General features: G+C 40.1%; 1 protein-coding gene across 7 annotated transcripts in view; it reads right to left on the bottom strand.

Moving 5' to 3' along the window:
- Positions 1–983: 983 nt before the first annotated feature.
- Positions 984–18,293, bottom strand: part of mub (poly(rC)-binding protein mub) — a 98,235-nt gene continuing 80,925 nt past the window's right edge. For 6 of the 7 annotated variants that reach the window (XM_089079200.1, XM_089079173.1, XM_089079183.1 and 3 more), the window contains exon 8: positions 13,524–16,520. In XM_089079200.1, the coding sequence (XP_088935326.1) occupies positions 16,139–16,520 (382 nt within the window). In that variant the 3' untranslated portion in view covers positions 13,524–16,138. Of the gene's footprint in view, positions 11,863–13,523; positions 16,521–18,293 lie in introns of those variants that run through there. The other variant, XM_089079186.1, reaches the window with a different exon arrangement.

Below are 18,293 nucleotides of genomic sequence, written 5' to 3' on the forward strand. Positions count from 1 at the left end.
TCGCCTCTTATCCTCTGGTAATACGAATCATCACGAAAGTGTATCTCTTCTTTTAGTTTCCATTCGCTCTCTCATGCTCTCTCTCTCTCTCTCTCTCTCTCTCTCTCTCTCTTTCTCTCTCTCGTCTCATGCCGCAAAGTGTGTGTTTCTCCGTGTGAACGTGTTTGCTTGTCTCGTGTGTCTCGTTATGTGTGTTTGTTTTGTTTTCTTTTTACATAAAATATCGCGTACCAGACGATTTTACAAAACTTTACCCTGGAATAATGTACTTTACGCTGTGCGAGGCGACCGATCGCGAAAAAAGTTTCGCGGATACATTTTCTTCTTCTTCTTCGCGGGCCTTCTCCTCTTATCCGCGCAGTCTCGGTCGAGTCTCTTCGCGATCGGTACTTTCAATGTGCCCCCCTGCGACTCGCGCACGCGCACACACCCACACACACACACACCCACACACCCACACACCCACACACCCACACACCCACATTAGAAGCACACGCATACATCTCGGTAATATCATTTATTTTATTCTGCGATCTCGCGATGACCGACTCACATCCGTATCGCGATCGAATGCGACGTGCCATGCTTCGCTTTTAACCCTTTCAACAGCCACGTTACGTAATAAACTTCTATTGGTCGACTGTTGTATTGTCACGACGCGCGTTGAACTTCCGAAATTAAGGGATCACGTTAAAAGCGTGACATCGTCGTTAAAATCGTGACGTGTAGAATTAAAAGATCAAGAAGGACCATCCGTAACACTCAGCGTGTTATCCGGCTAGGGATGCTGAAAGGGTCAAGAGATTCGCAGAACTCGACTGTGATAATCACATCTCGCGCTCTCGTCGGGGCGACACATATTACAAAGGGCGACGATCTCTACGCATTTGAAAGACGCAGTCGCAAATCGTACACGCGACATTTTACACCTCACATTTATTATTATTTTTTTTTGTAAAAAAATTTTATTTTCTTTCTCTCTCTCTCTCTCTCTCTCTCTCTCTTTTTCTGTTACATCGCACTACTACACCTCGTTTTGTTTATCCCTTTCTTTCTTTTTTTTTTTCTTTCGCGTTAAAAATTTAAAATACTCGTATTATACGTAAGTATTTATGACCCTGTTTTCGTAAAGGCTTTCTAACGTAAATCGATTCCTGGCCGAGGAAGGTAAAGGAAATGGGATTTCTAAGATAGAGGAAGGGACAAAGAGGGGTCGAGAAGACGCGATCGCGCTGGGAAGAGAATAGAGAGGGTACGCTCGAACACGAATTACCTCTTTTGTTACGTTATTAGTTTTCACTTCTCGACGCTTCTCGACGGCGAACGGAAGGCTAACGGAAGAACAATGTAACGCAGAAATAATGTGGAGACTTCGATCGGTGGATCAAGTCGCAACAATCCGCAATAGTGTGCCGCCACATTTTCCTGATAAGAGAAAAATCTCTGTACAAGCGATTTCTCTTTACGCGATCTCGCTTCAGAAGTAGAAACCGCTGTCCGGAAAAAAAATGGCGTTCTCACATTTTAAGCTTAATATTTTAGCATACCAGTCCTCGAAGATACAGCTCGTAGTTTTTCTACAGTCAAATCGTGACACACGCATATTCTACGAAAATACAATATCTCATGACGAACACTTTTCTCATCGAAGAAGGAGATATCTAATTTTATTGTTCTCGTCTCGACAATTGATATGACTTACGTTCTCGTAAAGAGGAATATCTTCACGACAAAGTTATCATCAAGATCATTCCGTCACTAGGATCAGACTTTTTCTGCCTTGGCAAGAGTCTATTGCAGATTGAAAGAAAAAAACAAAAAAAAAACAGATTGTTAGCAAGTTTAATCGATTAATCGCTAAAGAGGAAAAAAAGAGTAGGAAGAAGAAGAAGAAGAAGGAGAAGAAAAGCACGGTAGAGGGTAATTGTGCTAACGAGAGGAGAGTGAAATGATTACGTTTAATCTCCGTGAGACAACGCAAGTCATTTTCTTTTTTTTTTTTTTTTTTTTTTTTTCAATGTATCGCAAGTGCAGAAACTGAGAGCTTCCTACGTAAAATTGTAATATCGTATTTCTTTACAACTTTAGCGTCCTGTCACATCTGACAGGGGCGCAATTTCTAATTTACATACAATCGAGAGGATTGCCAAGAAAATGTGTTTCACTTGTCGTTCCCTTCCTGACGTTTCGATTCGACGAGATTGTTATTTTTTACGGTTTGCGACAATCCAGACGCAATACTTCTTACAATGTAACCAGAGCAAAAACATCAAGACTTATTTCAAAATTTCAAACAATACGCATTTAATAATAATTACGTATATGTATTGATTGTTATTATTTTTTTTATATCTCTTTGCGAAGCTTACAAATTGAGGATAAATCGGAAGAATAGAAGAATGGCGAGAGGAGAAATATTTCACCTAACGACATTTATATCTCACATTAGAAATTCAGTCATTGCAGCGTTCTAAGATGTCAATAATAAAAAAACAGATTGAGTTATAAAAATATCATTGATATTTCGTGATTGTCTAAAATCGTACTTAATTCACTCGTCGGCCATCTTCTGCGGTGAAGTCCTTATAGCCTAATGTATAATAAAATACGTCTACGGTGAAATTAATTTCATAATTTGTGCAAAGCAGTTACAAACAAGCAGCGGCATTGAAAAAGAACTTGAAAGTGCAAACGTGCGTATCTCGTCGACGTTTGTGGAGTCGTCAGGGGGAATTCTCTACTCGAAACAGTAGTGAATTAATAACGGCAATTTGGCACACGTATTATACTGTTCGCAATTTACGTTAGCTTGGCACAAAATTGAGCCGCTCGGCGATGAGTTTTCACAATCGATTTTTGGCACCTAAATCGCATCAAGTGATGACCTTTTTGGCTCCATGATCGACAGTCCTCTTCCTTATTATGCCGACTACTTACGCGCGCTCGATTTTTTAATTCGCCTCAATTTATTCAGAGAAAGAGCACGATATCGAGACGACGATTAGACGACAGACCTTATCTGAGATCAAAGTACCACGTGACTTCGTCTACGAAAATCTTCTGATCATGCCGTAGAACACATTGTCATAGATGGCGATCGTCATTTTAAAGTAACGAATGACAAATGACTGTTTAAAATTTTATAAAAAAAAAACCATTTATCTTTTGGATGTTATTTCCACTCAGAATAAAGTGCCATTTCACGAAAGAGCAAAGTACCGTAATCACAGCGTTTCTTCTGCCTCAATTACTTTAGTCTTAGTTCGCCTTTAAGATTCTTTTGCATTGTACACAAATAACACATGCAGATGATAACAATTTGACAAAAATCGCAGGATATTTTAATATTATAGCAGCTCTCATCAGAATAATATGTCTGTCGTCTGATTCGCCCTCTAATCGTGCGACAATACGGCATCGAGAGGTCGCGAACAATCGCCCGATCGCACACCTAAATTGTTTTTTTTTTTTTTTTTTTCCTTTCGCGAGGAAGAAAGGCTTTGCTCTTTATAATTCCACGCCCCGCCGAAGGAGGGAGGGACGCGATTCAATATCCTATAAAAACTAAGTTTATTTCTTAGCTGATTGCCTTGCGTTACGGTAATGTTAGGTCCCTCGCGAGAATTGTTCGATCTTGAAGCTCCGCGGAGTGGCCGAGGCTCAGAGGGGATCAGGGGGGAACTCGCACATGCGATTGGTACGCATATATGCGTTGCGTTTTCATCCCCCTGAGTTACCCCGATGACCCTCGTGAATCATTCCCGTGGACGCGAGCCGTTCGTTTTCGTGCGAGGTGCACCTTGAGAATCTCGTGAAAACAGATACCTCCCGATCGATTTGTACTTCTATCCGATTCGACCTCGGCATCTTACAAAATCCGACTTGCCGCCCTCGGCGGCAAAATGGCGAACGGCTCGCAGGCGCGACACGCGATCGCGACAACTCTCGATAGGACCCACGCAATAAGGATAAGGCCCCTGCACTAACAGATTGCTCTACGCCACAACGATATGATCGCAATGAATGCTGACACTTGCTCTCTCTCTCTCTCTCTCTCTCTTTCTTTTTTTACGCCCGTTTTACTTGCTTTTTCTCTCTTTTCCTCCACCCTGTCCAAAGCGAGTCGGGTCCTTTCCGCGCTCGCTCTCCGAGATTAGCATTTTGTCGTCGATCATTCTCTTCTTTTTTTTTTTCTCTCCTTTTACTAACTCGTATATGCACCTTAACGTAATGAAGGGGGAAAGGAGCGTACGTACCCGGGACTTTTCAACGATCGCGTTATTTTCTTCCTTCCTTCTTTCGTTCACGTTCACGTTCACGCTTTCGATCCCGACACGCGCGAAAATAACCACGTCCTCGTTGAAACATTGGTCAGCGTCGGTTGCTCCGCAGTTAGGTCTAACCGTTGTATAAACACAAGCTTTCTTACATATAAATGACTTTTAGCCAACAGCACAGATAGCTCTGACTAACTAACATTTTAGATATTCCTCGTTTCTGCCGAGAACACACCCCTATCTACAATATAGAAAGCATTATATCGTTAACTGCGGTTAGTGCTAACTATCGTTGGTGCAACAGATCTTGAGGGGCGGCAAGGGGGGCTTAGGGGGAGGAGGGGGGAAGTATAATCTAACGTGTCCTAATCCTCGTTGATCGTTATTACACTACTCCTGACGCAGACACCTCGTTTTCTTTTCTTCTCTCTCCCCGATATTTTTTCTCTCTCTCTCTCGAACACGCGATATCTTAACAATCACTAGAAGCTACAAAGAGTCGATTGAATCGAAGTGCTCTATATAGGTGCTCCGAAATGTACAATTAATCGATTTCTGAATGACGATACACGCCGGATAAATACAGGGCTAGCTTATCGGAGCAAAAGAGATATTAATTATTCGTAGCCTAGTCATATGTGTAATTGGATATGCTTCTGGAATATGTCAATGCGACAAAAGGACATCCCTTAGGTGGTAGGTGGATTTTCGGAAGCGGCAACGAGAAAACCATCAGCTACAACGGAAATCGCCTTAACTGGCCGCTTTACGTGCAAACATAGTGAATGGGAGCTTCACACACTCTTTCCCTTCACAGGAGTACCCCATCCTGTCACTTCGCCATCCCAGTCGCTTCTTACTTACAAATACTACTCTGTAGAAGCTCGTTCTTTTTCTTTTTTTTTTTTTTACAAGAGACTGCAATAACCCCCGAGATAATATTCAAGTGTAGGTGCTGTACACGCGTCGAGTGAGATTAAATCACTGCGAAATAAGGCAAAATGAATTCATAGTGATAAAATCTCAACGCAATTAGCGACGAATAAACAGTTCGAAGTTTTGCCAAAATTAATCCTAAGCTCTTCTCCCCCGCACTCGGCTCCCAAGCGACTCTCCCGGTTAAGTATCTCCCAGTTGCGCCGTCCTTTAATTACGTATAATAATGCCAAGTGAGCCAATTTGGAGAATGAATGGGATTTTCAATTAAGATAATGCTCCCCGATCGATTTCAACCTTCCTTGTACTAACTTTCCTAATAAGCAGAAAATTAGTTATTCTCGACTTTACACAATTCTCTGGAACAGTTTTCAGTTTCAGAGGATCCCTCAAAGAATTTTCAGCTTTTATCTCATTTATCCTTTAATCCCATTCAGTCATTACTGCAGGGAGTTTTATAATTATTATAATTAACAAATTTTTTTTTTATCACACGCGTCCGTATTCCAAAACTGCTTATTGGTCTTTATTACTATGTCGTATACGTTCCTTACGAAAAATATCACTAATTAGTTATTGCTCTTGACACGCTCTTGGCCTGTACCATAGTAAACTATTAGAATTGTTCTCTAATTATCGTTATCGACAACATTACTGATATATTCATAGAAATATAATAAATAATAAAAACATTCGGAAATAATTTCGGAGACAATTTTGAAATAACTCCAACGAAAGTATCGATCTTGAAGATTGCAACACTTACGAAAAGATAATATAATTAAAGATAACATAATTAATATAGACAAGTTAGAATGTTCAGACTTTCTCTTTGCTTTCTGTGAGCAGCACGCGTTTTGGATACGAACGTCTCACGCAGGGGCTTATTCAAAGCTTAACGAACGAACTCAATTTCCCGTCATTATTTTCGCGTCTCTGTCTTATTACTGAATTCGTACGTTCATTTAAGAATAGGTCGCCGTGATTCATAGCGATATAAATTCCGTAATTACTAAAATCATATATAAAATTATACAAAGGGAAAATTATTTCCCCCCGACGTACAATGAAGATATACAATCACGTTACTTCGTGAAGGCGCATTCGAAGCCTAAGCGAAGGGTGGCCCAAGTGTGTAGCTGGTGGTCGCCATTTTACTGCCGTGTTTTCTCTCTCTTTTATGCGCGGATAAGAAATGCGCTTCTTTCACCTCGATGCACCTTGGAATAGGTCATCGAGCGCGAAAGCTTCGTCGTCTCTCGTCCACATTTCGAAACGGTGTGTTGGTTCCCGTGCAATTCTGCATTCCTGACCCTTCCAGTACTCAAGTGACATCGGCACTCAGCGGGGGCGCGTTTCCGGAAGGTGCGCGGTATCAAATAATAAACTTTAACCTACCGTAGAGTTATATTTACGTTTACAAATATAAAATATTCTTCAAAGATTCCTAAAAGTGGCTAAAATGTATAATAAAAAAGATATAGATCGAATTTTTACATCTGATTTGGTACTGAAAGGATTTATCAAGAGACACAGAGTTCGAGTGGGAAGAGATCAGATGATTTTGTCTTTACATAAACGCGCGCAGCAAATCGTCTTCCGCTTTTTCTCCATTTAACGGTCTATTTTCTTTTTCTCTTCTTCTCAACTTCTCAATTTAAACATCAGAAAGTGATTTAAGGATCTCCACGTTTCTAGCGATTGGATCTCGAATGATATCTCTCCCGGCGATTCGAAAGGGTTTTATACGCACGCGCGCACGTACATACTTCAGTCGCCTCGTAAAGTGGGTCCTAAAAATCTTTCCCTTATCCTCTTGTCGCGTCTTTTTCTTTCTCTCTCTCCTCTCTTTGTCTCTCTCTTTCGCGCTCATATGTACACCCACATGCGCTCTTTCTTCCTTTTCCCATTTTTTTCCCTATCATATATATATATATATATATATATATATATATATATATATATATATAATCAATAATAAGTACTCCTTCTCTCTTTATTCTCTCTCTCTCTCTCTCTCTCTCTCTCTCTCTCTCTCTCCGCGAAGTGCCTTAAAAATTGATCCTTAACTATTTACTAATATAATCGATTCTAATCACAGCAATTATTTATTGTTGATATACACAATCATACAGCGTCTCTCACTAATTGTTATTTTCATCTTTTTTTGTCGACTTTTTAGCAGAGACTACTTGTCGCTCGATGCCATTGCTCGTCTCGCGTTTTGCCTTTTTTTCCCTTATATAATTACTACTGTACGTCATCATTGTCTATCTAATCAGTGGAGAATGGGGAAGCAAGGGCGTTAGCGAGGATGACAAGGAGAAGATGGAGGAGTGCCTTGTTGCCGCGATGAGAAAAGAGAGAAATGTCTTTTTTTTTTGTTTTTTCGTCTTCTTCGGAGTATATAATAACAAAAATGATTTTCCATAATGGTATGTATATAAATAATTATAAAAAAATAACAAGATTAAATTTCTCAAATATCTAATTTAAATGAGTCGCCAGCTAACTCTTGCGGTCGATCGTACCAATTATGATCTAAAGTTCGTATAGCAAATTAAAAGGTAAACACATTAGATAAATATAGAATCTTTTTTTTTGTTCGCGCAAAGTATATAGAACTATGTCGTAAATGTATTTGAACAATTACAAGTATCAACAATTATTTTAACTAACTTAAAATGTGCAGAAAAGAATTTTTTTTTAAGAAAATAAAAAAAACATTAATTTTTTTTATTTTCAACTGTTTAATGAAACTTGTTTAATGAAAATTTAATTTAATTAATGGGCTTTAATTACAAACTTTTCAAAACTTTTCTAACAGTTAAAAGATTTTAACAAAGCTTCGAATCTAAGTTTTAGAGTACCTATTAATTTTAAATAAATAAACTTTACACGAAAAGATTTTATTAATTGTGTCAACGTATGAGTAGATAGTAAATTCATTAAAAATCGCGATAAATTGTAGCCAATTATCATTTCTCTTAAAGAAAAATTTCAAGCTCATCATATTGTTACGAATCTTATTTTTAACGACACAGCTATATTTCGCGCGAATTTTCTTGTGTTTTTGCACGGAGGAGCCATTCGCAATTCATTCATTCAGTAAACGAAACGATGAAACGCGTGTTGCGATCGAAAATGAAAAGACACTGATGGTTGATGTAATAAATAAAGTGAAATCGCAGATGCCGATGCGAGAGATGTTTCCGACTAAAAATTTATTGTATAAACAAGAAGATACTCCGAGCTTAATAAATATGTATAACGTAAAAACCATATTTACAATGCATACATCGAAAAGAAGCGAGCACCGCAGGATATAATTTCAATAAAAACAAAAAAAAAAGAAAAACACGAAAAATATATCACAAAACAGACTCCATGATATTCTTCACACACAAGTATAAATTAGAGTCGATATCAACGTCGATTTTTTTTTCCTTTTGAATAAATTAATTTTTACATGTTAAAACCAAGGGCGATTTTACATGCGAGTACAAATTGAGTAATATATAAAAGTGATACATACGCGTGAAGATCATCGGTTATTAATTGAGCTGATACCGGAAGCACAGACTAACATTTTCTAGCAAATGTTTTTTTTTCTTTTTTTCCCAATTTTAATTTACGTTTGGCACATAATGGAAGTTCTCGGTATAGGATACATCAAGGTGTAAATCGTCCGGCCAATTACATTGGCATTAACGTGATTTTACAACGGAATTCAAAAACTAATTACAGCTATTATACATTTCAGCAAGCCTTAAGCCCCATATTTTTAATAATAATAACTTCCTTTAATTTTAAAATTCATCATCTCTTAATGTAGATCAGGACAAAACTAGACGCAATATAAAATATCCAACAAGAAACCTCGAAACATGAACGTTTCATAATTAGTGTACTGTAGACTAGTAAATAAAAAATTTTACTAGAATATAAAACAATCTCGAAAGGATGTTGCACAAGGCGCGCGCATGCACGCGTTTTTTCTCTCTTCCGAATAAAGTAATAATTTTATTAAATATCGATGTCGTAACGATTATAAAATAACACGCGAACGAAAAGTCGATGAAAATAGTAACGAAAGTAGATACATACAAAAGAACGTATACATATATATATATATATATATATATATATATATATATATATATAATATGTCTAAAATTGATAAAGATACCTATTATTGTGGAGCGGTCCTTATGATTCCAAATCCTTACGAACCAAATCGCAAGTGAGACCAAAGTCTGGTATGAGGGGTGGGGAGGAGGGTCGAAATCGTCAATGGGAGGCTTGAAGTGGATGATGAAGAAAGGAAAGGACGCGCCTCTTGATCGAGTCTTGGCCTTGAGCTCACACCTTTTTCACCGCTATTTTATCTCTTCTCTAATTATCTTTATCGCGTATAATAAATATATATATATTATGTGTGTGTGTGTATATATATATATATATAATATATATCATTATTTATATATATTCCATGTAATAATTTCATTTGTTCCTTCAACAGAAGCGCGACGCTCGGCGCCGTCCCCGACGACGGCACGCCGACTGCTCGTCGACGCTCGTTTACAAGATCATTACCGTGATAGAGATGTCGAAGACGTCCGGAAGTCTCACGTCGAGGACGACACCGAGGGTGTGCTAGGACGCGCAACTCGCTCGTTCCCTCGGCGCCCCCGGGAAACGCCGACGAGACGCCGAGCCGATCGACGATAGCGAACGTCCGCAGTCGTTTTTTTTTTTCACTTTTTTTACCTCTTTTTTTTCCTCCCTTTACTATTTCCCCCCCACGTTAAAAAAGAAAGAAAAGCTTTCACCGATTTAATTTTGGAATCCAAGATTCACATGCAAAAGCTACGCAACTACGTAACACTTTTTTCACCGCGCGCGATTAATTATATTACTTTCCCTCAACACTCCCGCGCACGACAGTTACTCGCGACGACGATGTCGTTCGTGATCTCCGATTGTTTCCGATCGATTGTTTCCCGACCGGGAACAATCCCTCCGGGACCTCGCGGCCGCGAAAATATGGCCGCGGATGCGCCGATTCGGGAGATCACGCTGGCCCTGGGGATCGACGCGATATAGAAAGCGATCGAGATCGAGGTGCACAAGACGTGGCGGATCGCGCTCGATCACGTGGTCGAGAAGGATATGTGGGGCAGGAAGGACCACGTAACCGAGACACTGAACGCATGTCCCCACCTTTACCGATCGACGTGCCGATGGATCACACGCGAAACCAATACATTTTACGTGAGATTCAATTTTGGATCACACTCGGAGACAATTTCCGAAATGTCTTAGTCGTTGAGAAACCGGGACACGCATCGCGAAATAATCAGTCGAAGAGTTCGAAGCGGATCAAAGATATATTCCCGTCCTGAGAGATTTGGGAAAATATATGCAACTGGATTATCAACTCGTTTTGTTTTTCGAGGACGCAAATTAAATATCGGCGACACCCACATCAGAATTTGTCTTCATTAGTAGATATCGCTGTTTCTTAAAAATGATCTGTAATTCTTATCGATCGTCTTCATCTTCCAGTGATTAATTTAACGGAGAGTAATACGAGGAGATATTCATTGTACTCGGCTCCTTGAGCTCTTCGACTACGAATTTGTCCGAACAACGGCCTCGTGATGCCAGCTGCACTTCCGTTGCACGATGTCGTCCTCCGTCCGGATGACGTATCCAAGTTCGCGAAAACCGCCGGCGCGATGGTGTATCCGCAATAGAAAAAACCGCTAACAATCGATCTAATATTATTTAGCATCATCTCGTTCGTTAGTAATATAATTAATAATAATAATTCTCTCGTATTTCTCTCCCGTCTCTCGCGTCATCATCATTTTTTTTTTTCGTTTAAATATAAAAATGAAAACTAACATATATTCTTTGGCTTGTTCCCTTTACCAATCGGCAACAGCTCGCGGCTGCGGCGTGCATCATTATTTTTTTGTTCTTTTGTTTAAATAACTTTTGTACAGTTTTGTACACTCAAGTGTATCTGTGTACGCGCGTGCGTATCTTCATCATTTTTTTTTTCCCCCATGTACGTTTAACTCTCCCTCAGCGTGTCGCGTGTGCCTGCATGTATGTATGTATGTATGTATGTATGTATGTATGTATGTATGTATATATATATATATACGCCTTTTTTCGTACGTATGCCTGTGGTCGTATTAGAATGTGTTCACTTTTAACGTACACGGTCTTATTTAAAGCGCGCACAAGTAGACTCTCTTTTCTGAATACGTGCGAGTGTGCATCGTGAGTACGTATTGTATATGTTTCTCTCGCTTACTCTCTCACTCTCTTTTTCGCTCTCTCGCTCTCTTTCTCTCTCCCTTTCGCTCTCTCTCTCTCTTTCTCTCTCTCTCTTTCTCACTGTCGTGTATCTTGTTTCTTTTTGCAAGTGTATCGATTTGCAAGCTGAACACAGTGTGTGGCCCAGCCCCATATGCCACTGACAGCTTCGCGCGCTTCCGCGATGCTCCACGTCCTTTCGACGACGATAACGACCACGACGGCTCTCCACATTTAGTGGATCGGCGATTTCACAATGTGGTCCGGTGGGATGAAGTGATACGCGGGCATAGGCACCCCCGACGTCTCCATCGATATCCTGAAACACAATCGGTCGTATCGTGAGAGTGTGGCGACGTTCATCTCTGCCGTGGTCGCGTCCCGGCGAGTACGAGGGAAGAAAGGTCCTTTAACTAAAGCGCGAAAATCGATTTGTGCCATACTCGAAAATGTTTCAATCGTCTCCCTAAACTCTTCCCTCGTATCCGCGGGAGAGAACCCAGATAAATCCCCGACACATCCTCGGCATCGGAGGAAAAGAACTAACGGGGCTGATCTTTTCGTCCGAGTAAAGATGTTGTGCAGCATGCGACGCGGGAAGTAGAATGCAACGTTCGTTCAACACGAATCTCTAGCGACTCTCTCCATGAACCGTGTTAGTCTCAATTAGTCTCTTAAATTTGCACGCCCGGCTCTACGAAATTTTGTGCGAATCCATCGGCGGAACGATATCGCAGACATTCGAGATCTGTGTCGAACCTGCAAAATAAAGCTGTCACTACGTCTGCTTAAGAGTGCAGAGTGACGAACGTTACCGCGCGACTTGGAAAGATGGTAGTTTTCTTTTTTTTTTAAACCGAAATTTTATTCACGTGATACGTATTTCTCTCGAGGCTCTCTCGCGAGCCCGCAAGAAATACGGATGGTTGGTCGTACATATCTGGTATTGAGAAAAAAAAAAAAAAAAAAAAAGAAAAAACGTAAGAGACTTGCGCAAACGACTAAAAAATTACAAAAAAAAGAAAAAAAAAGTGAAAACTAAAAAACGTAGTAAAAAAAAGAATTTCGCAGTCACAGGATAAGTCGATTAACAGGACTACGAAGGAACGGATACGGTGCTTACCAAAAACGGGCAGGAGCCAACGGGTCAAGTTGGTTGGATGGATACATCTTCTCTTTCTCTCTCTCTCTCTCTCTCTCTCTTTCTCAACATCTTTCTCTCTCGCTCTCTCTATGAGTTTTCTCTCTCCAACCTTGATTACGCTTACACTTACGTGTACGTGACGATACATGATACATACGGATTTCAATGCACTGTATTCTCGGTGTACATTGAGCGTTTAAAAGTAGCCGCCTGACCCGAATCCCACGTTCGTCGTGATTGATATAAATGTTGCACGCAAAACAGACGAACGTCCGACGCCGAATGTATCAGAAAAACAGACAAACTATGTACAATCGGTACATAGTTCCGACGGGAACGTTAGCGAGAATTGTTAACGAGAACTGAAAAATTTAGTATAAAAAGAAAATGTTCAATTTTGTTTGAAAACCATTATTAATGATATAGATAATGATGATTAAAAAAACAAAAAGCCATGTCGCAGTCCCGTAACAAATTGAGATATCTTCATATGCAGAGTGGTCCCTAATCAAAAGTATAAACCACGTGGCATGTATACATTTCTCCCTGTCTTCCTCTCGTCTCCCTTTGATTATGATTAAAATCGCCGAAAGATTAAAGTCATGCTTGAAAAAGAAGGTGATAATAAACCGTTCAGGTGCCATAAAGGTGGTCGCGCAATATATTGGAGACTTCATTCCCGATCATCCAAGGAAGAAAATTATATTGCTAAAAGAAAAATGACGTCACGGACTAAATTTTTCGCTGTCCATTATCAAATACGTTTGTGCCACATCGCGTGATTTTTCTTCGCGAACCAATTCATTGCGGGACCTTACTCGCAGGAACGCCAGAGCTGTTTTTATTTGGTATTGTATTTCTCTTACTGTATTAAACACGCCTAGTTTTATTTAACAAGATGATACAGGATGGCTAAAGTCTGTTAAGCATGTACGCTCCGCGACATTATAAACTAATGTACAGCTGAAGATTATTTGCCTACAGGATTCTATGCACGATGTAGGAATACCAGGCACAGCAATGACCTCCCTTATCGGACGTTTCGTCCTAAGCAAAGAAATTCTACATTCTCGTTAAATATACCGCAAATATCGTTTTATGAAATAGTTTTTGAAATTATCACACGTTCTCCGGTACGCGCATCGCTTTACTTGATATACCTACATAATGGGACTGTATATACTCTTTAACGCATCTACATGATTTTTTCATGTTTGCTTTTCTTTTTTCTTTTACCGCGAACAGTCGCTTAGAGTCCTGGGCATGAGCTTATTGTCTCGAGAAAAAAATGGACCGAGACTGTACAATCTAAAATGAAAAAAAAAAAAAAAAAAAAACGCAATGAAGATATCTCGCGACCATGGCGACGGTTAATACGATCGGAATAGATATTTCTCTTTTCCTTTCTTTTTTTTTGCGTACGCGATTGATTTTTCATGCGATTGCTTCCGATAAACCATGGCCACGCTCGCGATAGGTCAGTACTTGTTGTGATAATCCGATCGTTATGTCCTATACATCCGATCGGTCGCTACTTGCATGTACTCGCTATGAACTAGAAGATTGAGCACACAAACACTTATCTGATGATTCCATTATCGATCGTCTTTGTCCAAGCGATGGAACGCTCTCGAACCATCGCTGTCCAAACCGTTTTCTCTCCTCTCTCACCCGCGATTGTTAGACTAGATCTAACCGATCAAACGTTTCTTCCGCGGTTAGACGATCTCGACTCCGCGCATTTTCCGATCACATAATAGAGAATAATAATAGACCAAAAAGACGCTCGAATTAACCGTGGAATTAGAAATCTGATTGTGTCTTCTGTGTGTACATACGTGTTTTATTAGTTTTAAATTTCACAAAAACAATAATTTACACGCGAGCCCATGCAGACTTTTGGTCGTCTCGCGTGCGGATGCATAAGGATTAAGTTTATTACCGTTACAACAATACACTATGTATGTGTATAGCTTGATTGATTATTTCGCATTGCGATGATCGATTATAATGCTTCGCAAAATTCACCGTGTTCGCATATTGACGAACCTCCCCGATCAGACTCGGTCTGTAGACCTTTTTCTTTCCTTTTTTTTTTTTTTTTTTTCCCCATAAGAAGACCATAAAAGTCATCCAAAAAAGCACATTACATGATTATGACGTAGTGCATTTTCAACACGATTTATTACAAAGACTGATAAACACATGATTCAAAGACGATTTTTTTTTCTTTCACGCACTTCCCTTCCTTCTCTTTTCATCACGCATACTCATTCACGCGCGCGCGAAGAAACTTGCTCCTATCAATAGAATCTCTATCTACTACGAGAAAAAAAATCACATCGGAATAGCTACACTAATAAGATGTTTTGCATCAAACAGTAATCAATTATAATCCATAATATTGTAATAATAATTACAATAATAATATTATAGTGTAATAATATATTTATATATACTTTTATTAAAAAAAAAAGACTGTCTTGCGACGGTGCATGAGCGATCGCGTCCTCCGAGGCTATTAGAAACCGCTCGTACAAAATGAAACGCAAACGTATGATGACTAAAGCTTTTTCTTGTCGTCAGTTACAAGGGATTTTAAGAGAATTTATCGATTTAATGATTTCCGCCGTTTCGTTAATCACACAATCAGTCTTTACGCGATGTAGCGTAGTGTCTCCCGATCTCGGAGGGCGTGTCACAATAGTATATGTGTTGTTTTTAAGACTTAGCATCGGATCATATGGTTTAATTACACAAAAGATATTCCAAAAAACGCTCCCATTTCTTTTTTTCCCTTTCCTTTCCTTTTTACGTCAGCTAAAGATAACACATAAAAAACAAACAAAAAAAATTCTACAAAACGTTTCCGTACAGTGATTCTCAAGAGAAAGTGAGCAAAGTATGGGCAAGCGGAGCACCTTTGTTATCTGAGAAAGACAGTTTTATTTTATTTTACTTTATATTCAAAAACATGCCTCTGTTCCAAAGAGATCATCAGACTCAATGAAATAATATTTTTAAAGAATATTATAAAAAAATCATTCTCTTCAACGGCTTTGTACATTTCGACTTACCCATTTAAACAATCGTGCTCACACTTTCCATATTAACAATCTTTCGTCCAATAATTCGAACTCACTTTTATCGATAAAAGTGCCTTAAATGTAGCTCTTTAATCACTTTTAGAAGCATTTTTATCGATTAAAAGTTGAAAATATGGACCATAACAAAAAAAAAAAAAGAAACACATGACGAGTCGATCCTTCGCCAAGTCTTCGTACTCGCTACCCTGGCGTCCGTACGCACTTTACTTCGGTGTTACGCAAGTGTACGCTATAGGTGTGTAGATGTATTTGTGTGTGGGTGTATGTGTGTATGTATATGTGTATATGTGTATAGTGTTCTCCCTGTAACATCATCGTCATCATCCCGCCGCTTGTCCGTTCGTTCAGTATGGATTATACTTGGTACGCTCGGACTTGAACTTGCCGCTGTCGGTCGGGCCTGGTGCGCCCGGGCTACGAAGCCTCGGCGTAAAGGTCTTGTGCGATCGGTGCACGCCGGTAGTCTGGACCGGTAGCGCGGATGCAGCCGCGCCAGCAGCACCACCTAGCAATTCCGTGAGTCCGCCGAGGGCGGTGAGGCTAGATAGGGCGTTGAGGGCGCCTGGCTTGCTTAGCAGCTGAGCCAAGGGGATGGCGCTGGCCAAGGGAGAGGCAGTGGTAGTGGTGGTAGAAGGGGAAGCACTGGCCCCGGATGCCCCGGGAGTAGTACCGCTGCCAGGGGTTTGGGTATTTTGGGCCTCTAGGTTAGCTTTCTGCAATTCGACACTGAGGAAAAGACACAAAATGTAAAAAGGTGAGGGCGGGAACGTTCCTCGTAAAACAGTGTGTTAAAGAGATTAAAAAGAAAAAAAAAAAAAAACAAAAATAGAACATAAGAGATGATAAAAAGTAAAGAAGAGAATAGTAAAATAATAGTAATAGTTATAGTAGTAGTAGTAGTAGTAGCAGTAGGAGTAGTAGTAGTAGTAGTAGTAGAAGTAGCGGTAGTAATAATAATGGTAGTAGCTGCCGCGGAAAGTTATCGAACGCAAAACAAATGTAAAAAAATATATTTATAAAAAGAAGAAGGAATTATCAGAAAAAAAAAATGAACTAAATTACAAGATATAGGCTTAGAAAGTTATGTCAGAGGTGCTCTGTGGAGCATGATTATCACGTACACCGGCTACGTGGTTCGTGGGAGGGAAGTTTTTGATCGCGTCAGGCCGCATTTAGACTCTACCGGGTGTCCGTAAACGTTCATACCGGACATGGGGACCGGCGCAGGGTCGACCCGCGTGTCCGTGGAGTGAGACGCCGAGCACGGTGCCGGTAATCGTCCTCGAAATGCGTCCTGATCGCGAGGAGGCGCGCAGCAGAGGATGCACACGAAGAAGAAAAAGAAAAAAAGAAAAAAAAAAAAAAAATAGTGGAGAAGAAGATAAACACGCGTTCGCTGGTCTACTCTTTCAGAATAATACAAGTTCCTACAAAGAAAAAAAAAAGAAAAAAAAAAAGAAAAAGAAAAAGAAACAAATATGACATCCACCACTCTAACAAGTAGATTTGCGAACGATGTGATTGTTTCTAGATGTAACGGGCTCGTGGTTCGTTGTACCGGCGGGGAACACCATTGAGGAACGCCTCTGTTTCGTGAATTACGTGCATTCATACTCGCGTCGTGAGGAGGGTGGGGGGAGGGGGAGGGGGCGCTCGGTCTCTATGGTGCGTCGGTAGAACGAGCCACGGGCCTCGCGGCTTATAGAAAAGGCAGAAATCAAAAGTAAATTGGGCACACTTGGTATGCGCTCTGTCATAAATCGCGTCAATCGCGTTGCCAATTGAGCATACAGTTGAGATCGCGAGACAAAATCTGATCGCAACGAACTTGGATCGGTGGTTGACTCGATGGTGATCGACTCGCGAACGCGAGTTGTTATCCGAGCAAAAAGCCGGAAATTGAGCGAAAACCAATGGCAGAGCGCAAACCAGTGGCCGACGGGAGTGCCGGGATTACACGATAATGTAATAAATACGATGATAAAGTTAACGGGCAAAATACAGAAGTATCGAGATGATAAATATATATAACAGCATTGCGCTATTTATATGCAGTAGTAAAATGTGAGTGGCACACAATCTGGAATAAAATATAATGGATTATAATTATAACGTGAGGATGTAACGTGTGGAAGTGTGGTCGTTCCGCGCGCAATTTAAATTGTACTCGGCTTGATATGCTGGTGGGATCTTACATGATGTGACGCGAGCTCGTGCTAACTTTAATCAGTCATCCTCGAATCTCGTCGACGACTACGTTAGTACCGTTCACCATTTTAATGTTCGCTATGATGAAAGTAGATTAGTTCCACAGCATATAATTGAAAAAAAAAAAAAAAAAAAAAAAAAAAAAAAAAAAAAAAAAAAATGAAGAGCAACAGACTTTCTTTAACACCGACCAATGAACATTAAGCGATGGCAACAACAGCGATGAAAGCGTATATAACTAAAATGTAAAGATGCTACGGCGGTTCCTGGCAAGGACGAAGGAAACCTTTT

Source organism: Pogonomyrmex barbatus, unplaced genomic scaffold (genome assembly GCF_055798465.1).
Source record: "Pogonomyrmex barbatus isolate J1 unplaced genomic scaffold, ASM5579846v1 scaffold1, whole genome shotgun sequence".
Classification (NCBI taxonomy): domain Eukaryota; kingdom Metazoa; phylum Arthropoda; class Insecta; order Hymenoptera; family Formicidae; genus Pogonomyrmex; species Pogonomyrmex barbatus.